This window comes from Anser cygnoides, chromosome 22 (genome assembly GCF_040182565.1).
Source record: "Anser cygnoides isolate HZ-2024a breed goose chromosome 22, Taihu_goose_T2T_genome, whole genome shotgun sequence".
NCBI classification, from domain to species: domain Eukaryota; kingdom Metazoa; phylum Chordata; class Aves; order Anseriformes; family Anatidae; genus Anser; species Anser cygnoides.
The window spans coordinates 8,383,239-8,393,606 of NC_089894.1; the positions used below are offsets into that span (position 1 = coordinate 8,383,239).

The 10,368-nt window shown below is 70.7% G+C and overlaps 1 protein-coding gene across 2 annotated transcripts in view; it reads right to left on the reverse strand.

Moving 5' to 3' along the window:
- Positions 1 to 9,814, reverse strand: part of ARHGAP23 (Rho GTPase activating protein 23) — a 37,091-nt gene extending 27,277 nt beyond the window's left edge. Inside the window, exon 1 of one of the 2 annotated variants that reach the window (XM_066981868.1) lies at positions 9,671 to 9,814. In XM_066981868.1, the coding sequence (XP_066837969.1) occupies positions 9,671 to 9,679 (9 nt within the window). In that variant the 5' untranslated portion in view covers positions 9,680 to 9,814. Of the gene's footprint in view, positions 1 to 4,114; positions 4,315 to 9,670 lie in introns of those variants that run through there. The other variant, XM_066981866.1, reaches the window with a different exon arrangement.
- Positions 9,815 to 10,368: the final 554 nt, after the last annotated feature.

Below are 10,368 nucleotides of genomic sequence, written 5' to 3' on the forward strand. Positions count from 1 at the left end.
GGCTGGGGAGGGAGCACGGGGCCGGGCAGCACCCGGGCTGCTCCGGAGGCTCCTGGAAGCAAAAAAACCGAGGGAGATGCGCAGGGGAAGCGCCAGCTCCCGCACCTCGTGCCAGCTGCTAAAGCCAGGCAGCGACTGGAGCCTCCCTGCAGCCGCGGGGAGGACAAGAGGCAGCAGGGGGGACACGGCTCTGGGGTCACAGCTCGGGCCGGCCGTGGCACCGGGTGCTGACGGCATTTTCCTGAGGTTCCGAGCAGCCAACGCTGTCCTGCAGCCCGCAGAGCACACCCCCCATCCCACCTCCCCTCCTGGACCTCCCCTCCTGCCCGCGAAGCTCGCCCCGCAGCTGCCACCCACCCCTTCTGGGGACATCGGTGCCCCGCTGGGACCACACCAGTCACCGCCAGCCCCAGCGGGGACCACGCTTCACCCCGAAAGCACTGGCACCACAGCCACTGCCTGCCCCCCCCCCCACCACCCGCCTCGGCCTCGCACAGGAGAAAAATGGCCCACTATGTGCCACAATAGCGCGATTGTCCCCAGAGCCACCAGGCCCCTTCCCACCCGCCCCCGGGAGCTGCCCCACGCGCTCAGCCCCATCAAGGGCCCCTCTGTTGCCGCCGGGGCAATGGGCATGGCCGCTGCGAGCACCCCACACCTGCGCCCCGGGGTGCCCCGCACCAGCTCTGCGGCACTGCCCCAGGGGTGTCTCCCATGGTGGTTATTTTAAGGCAGAGCTTCCCCTCCCTCGCCGCGGGCCGGTGGCGGGGCAGGGAGGAGCTGCCAAGCCCAAGGGCCACCCGGCTGGCTGGGAACCTGCAGCAGCACCGGGAGCCACCTCGTCACCTGCCCGGGGACCCCAGCACCGTGGGGCTGCTCCGGCAGGATCAGTGCAGGACCTCGGCGCAGCTCACCGCCCCGCTCCCTCCTGCCACACCGGGTGTCCAGGCGCCGGCCGGGTCCCAGCGCAGGGTGACAGCAGGATCGCTCCCTGCGGTCAGCAGCGCTTCATTTTGGCCACTTTCAGATGACTCACAAGCCGGGTTTCCACCCCTTTCCCTGGAGAGAGCCTGGCCACCAGAGTTGCTCTCCAGCTCCCAGCTCAGATTTTCCCCTTGCTCAGCCCTTCCAGCCGTGCTGAGCCATCGCTCCCCGAGGCGCCCGCCCGTGCAGGACGCTCAGGAGTGGAGAGGGCGCAGCTGCCCCGTGCGGGGCTGGTGAGCAGCACCGAACCCTCATCCAGCTGCAGCCCCAGGAAGCCAAACTGTACCAGGGCTGGCATCCTCAGGGATGGCACAGCACCAAAAAGCCCTGCTGCACCAGGGGCTGAGCCCAAAGGCAGCAGTGGGGAGCACCCCCTGCGCCCCCCCGGTGCTCCTGGCTCCCTCCGAGGCCGCGGCACCGAGCGGGCGCAGCACAGCACCGCGGCTCTTGCGACACAAACCCGCGCCGCGCCTCGGCAGAGGTGTGCTGGCTGCCGTGCTGCCCGGAAAGGCAATTAGGGAGACTTAATGAAATCCTGGGGATAACCAGCCGTGGAAAAGGAGTCAGCGCTTTGGGTGCTGTGAGCCAGCGAGGAGGCGGCTGGGCCGGGGCCAGCAGTACCGCGGCAGGTTTGAAGCAGCCACCACGGTTTGCAACCCGGGGCATCCTGAGCCAGCCTGGCCCCTGGACACCCCAGACAGGTTTTCGGCACAGCACAGCACGGCGCAGCTCGCGCAGCCGGCCCTGCTGCTCGCAGCCTGCAGGCAGCCAGGTCGATATTTTCCAACTTGAGTGCTTAAAATAGGTCATCTATCTCCATTCCTTTTTAAATCAGGTCTTGCTGCCTGCTAAAGACAAACTTGGTTTATTAATGGGACAGCACCGACTTGAAACCTAATCTTTTTTTTTTCCTTTAATGAGAATAAAAGAGCATCCCAGAGGCCTGGCGCGTCCCATGACGATCCCCTCCCCACACTCTCCTCCGGCTTGCCCACCAGCAGCTCCGTGTGAGCCGCAGGGGCGAGGCCCCAGCCCCAGCTCCTGCTCCAGGCGCTCTCGGCGAGCTGCTCGCCCCCTGCCCTGCCCGCCACGCTCCGGCGAGCTGCTCCGCGCCCTCCCCCACCTCTGGCAGCAGCCACAGCCCTGGGCTGTGCCCGCACCCCGGCCGGGAACCCACGCCCAAAGCGGGGAGCATGAGCCAAACCCCAGCTTGTCACCAGATCTCCCCCCGCCGGAGACCACGGGCGCAGAGGTGTCCCCCAGCCCTGCCTGCTGCTAAGAAGATCCTTCAGCATTTCCTTCGCATTTGACGCCACGAACAACGTGGATGGCGCTGCAAGACCTTTGGGGGGTTTTAGGACACTAAAAGTCACCCAGGCGTCACCCTGCAGCGCAAGAGACGAGTGCCAGAGCTCACAGCGCGTGATGCGTGCTCAAGGTTAAACACTACAGCCGCGGCGAGCCCAGGAGCCCTCCGCACAACCAGGGACCCGCGGTGCCAAAATCCCCGCGCCGCCAACCGGCCCCCAGCACCTCGCCACGCCGCACGCCCCGACCCTGCGCCGGTGCCAGGTTTCACACTTGCAAGCCAGGATTGCGGCAGGAGGCCTGAACACAAGCTTTTCCTGTCTTTCAAGTTCAGGGTTCAGAAAAAAAAAAAAAAAAAAAAAAAAAAAAGCATTAAGAAATGAGCAGCTCCTGTAAATAGGGAGCAGCTCCGTGGGGCCCAACGCAGAAGGGTTCAGCCCCAGCACCGAGCAGGGGGCTGTGTGTGGCCTCTGCCCCTCACCGGGATGGCAAAATGCCGTCTGCACAGAGCCAGGTCCCACGTCCCCATCCTCCCAGCCATGCCAAGGGAGGCAGCGGCAGTTAAATTGCTCGCCCCACGTCACCAAACCCCCCAAGTCACCCAGCAAGGGGGTGGCAGAACCAGGCAGAGAGCAAAGCCCCCATGCTCCTGGTCCTGCCCCTCAGAAGGGCACATTTCACCCCAAAACGCAGCGGAAGACAAGACCAGATTTCGAGAAACCCCCCCAAAAATCTCAACCCCAACGCACAGCAATACGGAGTAAGCACGGAGGAATCCGAGGGGAAACCATGATTAATGCTCGGCGCTGCGACGAGCAGCACTCCTCATATCTGAACCATTTCGCACACCAATTAATCCTTTGAGGCCGGTTATTAGCCCCACCGCGGGGACGGGGAAGCCGAGTTCAAATAACCAGGAACCGAGGAACACAGGCCGAATTCAGCTCTGGGGCGAGGACGTGCAACCTCTGCTCGGAGCAGCAGGCGTTGTGCCAGTCTGCCACCGTGGCCTACATACCAGCCCGGGCGCTAACCCGGCACGCGCCCACCACCGGCCCCGGCCCCCCGTCCCCCCGGCGGGGTCCCCATCCCTGCCCCCAGCCCCACGGCGGGGTCCCCATCCCCATCCCGGCTGCGGCACAAAGCCCGGCACGTCCCTCGCCAGCTGCGCGCCTCCCCGGCCGTTCGCCGCAGCAAGGGGCCTGCTCCCGTGCCCCCGCTCCCAGTGGTCCCCAGGGCGGTGCAGGGCACGCTGCAGACCCCGGGCCCCGGTGCCGGGGGCAGGAGACGAGGCTTTGCCCGCGGCCGGGCCGGCCTGCCCTCCGCCCGCCGGGATGCCGGTGCCGGCGCCACGCCAGCGGCATCGCCCCGCTGGGCTCAGCCCCGAGCCGGGGGCAGGATGGGGCCCGGCCACAGGGACGTTTGGGGACCGAACCCCCCCCGGCCGGCGGCTCCCGAGGGGGAAGCCGGAGCCAGGCGCCGCGGCCCCGCCACGCCGCCGCCCTCGCCGGGCACCGGGGACGAGCCCCGCAGCCCAGCCCCGGGCTCTGCCCCGCTCCCGGTCCCGGTGGCGGTCCCGGTCCCGGTCCCGGTCCCGTCCCCGAGGCGCCCGGGCATCGCCAGCACCCGGCCCCGGCCCCGTTCCCGGTGCCCCCCGGTCCAGCCCCGGGCTCTGCCCCGCTCCCGGTCCCGGTCGCGGTCCCGGTGGCGGTCCCGGTCCCGGTCCCGTCCCCGAGGCGCCCGGGCATCGCCAGCACCCGGCCCCGGCCCCGTTCCCGCTGCCCCCCGGTCCCTCCCGGCGCCCCCGCCCCGAGCCGCTCACCGCGGGCGGCGGGATCCCGACCAGGCAGAAGGCGATGCCATTCATCGGGGCGCGGCTCGGCCCGGCACGGCTCGGCCCGGCGCGGCCCAGCGAGTCCCGGTCCGGCTCGGTACGGCCCGGCACCGCGCGGTCCCGCTCGGCTCCGCACGGCTCGGCTCGGGCTGGGCCGGCCGCGGCCCCGGCCCCGGCCCCGGCTCCGCCTCCTCCGGGCGCCAGCGGGAGCGGGCGGGGCGCGGCGCGGCTCGGCTCGGCACGGGATGCAGCACCGGGACCGCGACGGGCACAGATGGGGACCCGCGGGGGGCTGGGGTGGGCAGGGACCACCCAGGGAGCGGGACCGGGGACACCCGGGACAGAGGGACCGGGGACACCCGGGACGCGAGGACGGGGACCCGGAGCAGGGCGGTGCAGCGGGAGCGGGCGGGGGGTGGCAGGGCAGCGGGACAGGGACAGCCGCACGGCAGCGGCAGGGAGAGGCCGAGGCCGGGCGATGCGGGGGGACAGACGGACAGGAAGCGCCGGGACAGAGGGACGGGACCGCCAGGGACTGGCACGGGCCGGCACGGGGACGGAAACACCGGGCTGGGGCTGACGGGGGGCCAAAGGCTGACACGGACCACGGGGAAAGGAAACGGCCAGGACGGGAAACAGCGGGACAGATGGACAGAGCTTCGCCCAGCACACAGAGGGACAGGGGACAGCCGGACAGGGCCTGGCACGGCTCCGACCATTTGGACCAGAGCAGAGCATCCTGAAGCCGTCCCAAAGCAGCCACCGAGCACATCCACCCCACGCCTCAGCCTCGGGGTGCCCACGGCTCCGCAGAGGCTTCAAGACCACCACGGGCTCAGCCAAGGCACGCAGGAGGGACCCGGCTCTGGCCCGGCCGCCTCCCCAAACCTGCCTCCCCCCCAGGGACGTGGGAAGGCATTTGAACAGCCTCGTGGGGGAAATTTCGCAGTTACCCTCCCCGCAGAGGAGGGAAGCCAAGCAGCTTTGCCAGCTCCTGCACCCTCGCCCTGGGGTGCTGCGGGGCGACGGCAGAGGGGAAACGGAGCCACACGTGACGGGAAAGCGGGAGGAGGCGCAGGAAGCCGGGGAGGAATGACGGCCACAGCCCGCGGGGACGCACGGACGCTGGGTGGGGAGGACGGGCAGAGCCACGGGGCTGGGGCTGGGCTTCAGCTGGGGGCAGCGGGGCTGAGCCCAGGGGCCTGGCACAGTGCTTTTGTTCTCCTGGTCTTACCACAGCCTGAGAGCAGCCCCACAGGGGGCGAATCACAGCAGCACCCTGCGATGGGGCCCCTCAGCTGCTGGCGGGTGCCACCGTCCTCAGCCCAGCAGGGACATCGCTCGGTGCCAGCCCTGAGCGCTCCGCAGTCCCCCCGAGCTGCGTTCCCTGCCCACCCCCCCGGAGGTGCCAACCTGCGCCCTCTGTCACACGCGCCTGGCGTGAGCACAGCCGCTGAGCGCGAGTTTTCCATGAAACAATGAAGAAAGTCTGCATCAACAAGGATTTCCTCTGGGCACTCAGCGAAACCTCAACACCACTAGGAAAAATAAATGACCCAGACGTCATCTTCCACCTCAGAAGCCCCCAGATGTGGAGGAGCCGCCGCTCTCACCCCCAGGAACCCGGGGCTGGAGAGGCCACGGGGCCGGATCCTGCTCCCGGGCACATCCTGCCCACCCCCAAGCTGCCCCCTGCCAGCTCCCCGTGTGAGCGGCGCCGGCTTCTTTGGGCAGCCACCAGCTGCGTCCCCTCGTGGGGACAGGGCCCAGGAGCCACCCCCAGCCGAGGGGAGGGGGCAAGGGGCAGGGTTTGGCTCCAGGCTGAAGCTTTTGGGACACGGCCGGCAGCAGCTGGCAGTGCCAAGGCCACGCGGGGCCCCTGCCGTAGGGACAGACGTTCCAGCCCTTGGCACCGGCTCATCTGGCCGAGAGCCAGCCCTCGGGATGGAGCCACAGCGCCGCTAGGTGCCAGCGGGTATTTGGGGGAGCGGGGGGGACCCCTCCTGGGGGACCAGTCCCAGCACCCAGAGACATGAACAGCATTTGAGGGGTGTGTGCCAGCTCCAGAAGCACGGCAGTGATGCTGGGAGCACGGCCTGTGCCTGGCCGCAGCGTGGGCAGGGGGCCCTGGGCGAGCTGCGACGCAGCGGGACCCCCACTGCTGGGCGGGCAGCACGGAGGGTCCCCAGGAGCAAGGAGGGGACAGTGCCTCGGGACCCGTCCCAGCAGCCAGAGGGGACGGTTGGATGCCAGCAACAGGAACGCGAGGGGATGTTTCCACCCCGTGAGGGTGCAGCCGGACCCACACCCTGGAGCCATGCCACAGCTCCCAGAGCCCCCCCCGGACACCTCCCATCTGAGGCCGCGGGGGAGCGGGGCAGGGTTGGCCAGCCCCGCGGCTCTGCCGTGGCCTCTCCCCAGGGACCTTCCAGGAAACCTCTCCTCCGAGCTGGGCTGGCACCGAGCACCAACCGGACTCCGTCCGCGGCCCTTCCCAGCAGCTGGCCCACAGGACAGAGCAGGGCAGGTCCTGGCTGTGCCCACCCACCCTGCTTGCACTTCCCATCCTGGGCGTCCTGCCCCCAGGAAACGAGGCCACATCCTGCCTGCAGACCCCCCCATAGCCCCCACGGTGGGGCCGTGCTACCCAGCCAGGAGCCCAGCACAGTGGACGTGCTGCCAGCAGGACTCGGACACAGACCCTGGGGACCCCGCGTACCCTTGCCAGGGCAGGGGGGGAGACCCAGGCTGGCCACAAGGGCCCTGACCCCCCCACACACACCCTGCTCCATGCAGGGCTCAGAGACAGGGGAGGATCCTCAGGGAGACGCAGCCGCCCCCAGAAAGAGGTGGCCCCATTCTGGGGCGCGCAGCCTCGGGGGCTCAGAGGGTCCCCAAACACCGGCCCTGCTCCTGGCCCAGATTTTCCAGGTGGGTTGCCGAGGAGCGCCACCGCGCCCCCACCCAGCTGATGCCCCCCCCGCCAGCCCTCTTTGTCTCCCCCAGCACCGCAACCCCATCTGCAGGGAGGGGGCGGCACACACCGCCCCCGAGGGCACCCCCAAGCCTGGAGCTGTCACGGCCGCTCACCCTGCACCCCAATTGACAGCGATACACCCCAAAATGCCCGTTCTGGCCCCAGCCACCGAGGCAGATGCCCTGCTCACTCGCTGTTGCCGTTTGCCCAGTTCATCGGGGCGGATCCGCCCATGCCCCTAATCCCCCCCCGGCCCCCGCCCGCAGCCCAGATCCCAGCAGCTGGAGAACCGGGCTCCAAAACCCGGCGAGAGCGACCCCCCCGCCGGCACAGGCTGCCGCTCCCTGCGGAGCCGCTTACGCGCCGCAGACAAAGGGAACAAGAGGGGAATCACAGCTGGGCGATATTTTTTTAACCTAATCCCATGAATTAAAACGAAGAAAAGCAACCGCAGGGCACAGGAGCGGTGCTGGTGTGGCTGGGGCAGGGCATGGCGCTGGCAAATCCCTTGGCCCCCAGCTCTCCCCAAGCCCGGAGCGGGGCCGTGCCCACAGCAGTGGGGCTGGGGACAGGGACACGTCCCTGGGGGACAGAGCAGGCTGGGCGCTGGGTGCCTCCGTGGGGCTGGGTCCCACACGGACCCCCCTGGCCCCGCACCCAGCTCCACGCAGGCACCTCCCGGCCGGGAGCTCCTCTCCCCCCGCAGCAGCCGCTGCTGCGCGAAGCCATCTTGAGCCGGCAGCAGAGCGGCGAAAGGGTTACGGCCCCCATCGCTCCGTCCCCGCCGTCCGCCTCCAGGTCGGGGACAAACAAGAGCCAGGCGGCTGCGAGCGAGCGATGGATGGAGGTGCGTGGAAGCCCGGCAGCGAGGCTGAGCAACACGGGGCGGTGCAGGCTTGCATCGACATCCCCGCACCAGGGAGGGGCCGAAATCCTGCAGGGAGCCGGGGTACCCCGGAGAGCCCCGGTTCTGTGCACTGCCCCGGGCCCATTGCAACCGGTGGGAGAGCGGCCGGACGGAGCTGCCCCGCCGGCCCCTGCTATCCCTGCCCGGGTGCCGGCAGGCACGTGCCAACCTGCTGCCGATCGCAGCCTAAAATTACCACGGTGCCGCTGCCAATCAGGGCGGCGAGGGAGGCGTGCGGGCTGCTGCTCGGCAGCTCCTCTGCATTGCAGCTGGAGGTGCGCGAGGGGGGATTCTCCAGCGGGAGAGCGCACCCTGGGGCGCAGCGGGGCAGGGGTGCGGCAGGGCCTGGTGCTCACGGCCCCGGGAGGATGCAGCCCCCGCAGGGTCTCAGCACATCACGTGCAGACCGCACGTTGGCGTTGGCTGCTCCGGCGGGGCGGATGCGAGCGAGGTCCTGGGGTCCGGCCGGGCTGGCGAAGGCACCAGCAGGCACTCGCCCACGCCACGCATGTGCCCGCGCGCTTCCCCGCCTCTCCTGGCCATGGACCTGCCCCAGGCTGGGGGGGGGGGGGGGTCATAAGCACGCGGCCCCCAACGTGCAACAAAAGCTCGCCGTGCACTGAGGATGCCTCGTGCTGGACCACTTGGTGTGGCCCCAGGCCCGCCCACCCCGGGGGGGCACAGCAGCATTGAATGCTCAGATCTGGGCCGAGCCAGAAGGATGGCGCTGGTGGCAAAAACAGGAGGCAGAGCCTGAGGGGCTGCAGGGAGGGAGCAGAAGCCCCTCGCCCTGGTGTGCAACAGCAGGGCCAGGAGATGCTCAGTGGAGAATAACCCCTCCGGAGGGGGACGGGATGGGAAAGACCCAGAGCCCCAGCACAGGGACACCGCGAGCACCCACAGCCCGGGGTGGGCACCGGGGAAGGATGCGGCATCCCAGCACGATGGCCAGAACGGCTTCCAGAGGCGTTGGCTGGTAAATAACAGGGCTGGGAGACATGGAAACACCAACAGACGCAGCCTCATCAGAGCCCCCCGTGCTTTTTCCGTACCCAGGCAGGGGCCCCCTCCCCAAATCCTGCTGCTCGCATCCTTCTGTTGCGCTACTGGGAAACACCCAGGCACACCTGGGGCCGCAAAGGAGACCTGTGGCAGAGCAGGGACCGTCCCTCCAGCCACCCGCATCAGGTGAGGAGCCAGAAACCATCCCAGGGGCAAGCACCTGGCCAGGGCAAGCACCCATGGGTGCCCAGGGAGCTCACGCGGGGGGCCACGCGCCGAGCATTCCCGTGCCACAGCTGGGGGAAGTGCTGCTGTCAGCGGGGCAGGGATGGGACAAGGGGACAGAGGTGCCGGGGGGTGGGCAGGGGCTCGGCCCCGGGGCTGCCGACGGGGTGGGGGGGCTGCTCTGGGCAGAGCAGGCGGGGATGCTGGCGGGGGTCGGGGGGCTGCAGGCTGGGGGTCTCGGGCAGCGATGCTGGGCGTGGGAAGCAGCGATGCCGGGCAGCAGGTGGGGGCCCGGGGAAGGAGAGGGGGACCCCCGGCCGGGGCTGCTGAGGAAAGCCTCGTACCGGCTCCCCCCCCCCACCCAGGACCGGCACCGCGCCCCCGGGTGCGGCCCCGCACCGGCCCCTCCCGGCCTGCCCCCCCCGGCTCCTACCTGCTCCATGGGGCCGCTCAGGGCACGGCCGCGGCGGGCCGGCCGGGGGCCATGGGCCGCTCCCGGTGCCGGTGCCGGTGCCGCTCCCGGAGCCGGTGCGCCCCGGTGCGGCCCCGCTGCCGCCGCCGCCTCTCGCCGCCGCCGCCCACGCCCGGCGCCGCCCGGCGCATCCCGGGAGCGGCGTCAGCTGAGAGCGGCGGCGGGAGGGGGCCGCGCCCGGCCCCACCCGGGGCCCCGCCGCCGCCCGGCCCCCCCCCGCATCCCCCCCCGCATCCCCCCCCGCATCCCCCCCTTCCCCCGCCGTGCGCTCATCCTCGCCTCCATCACGCCGCCCGCATCCTCCCTGCCCCTCCCCATCACGCCCTCCCCCCCCCCCCCCCAATTCGCCCCCCCCCCCCCATCACAGCGCTCCCTCACCCCCCTCCCCGCTCCCTCCATCCCCCCCCCAGCCCCTCCCCAGCTCCCTCGGGACGCCCATGGGTGCCCGGGGGGGTGCCCGGGGGGGTGGCTGTTGGCGGCGCCGCCCCCCCCCCCCGGCCCGGCTGCGCCCCCGCGGGCGGGGGGTTCGCGGCCCCGGCGCGGTGCCCGGGTAAACGCGGCCTCGGGGCAGCGCCGGTGCCAGCCCCGGAGCCCCGCCAGTGCCAGGGCCCCCCCGCCCCCGGCCCGGCCCCCCCCCGGGCCTCAGTTTCCCTCCCGCG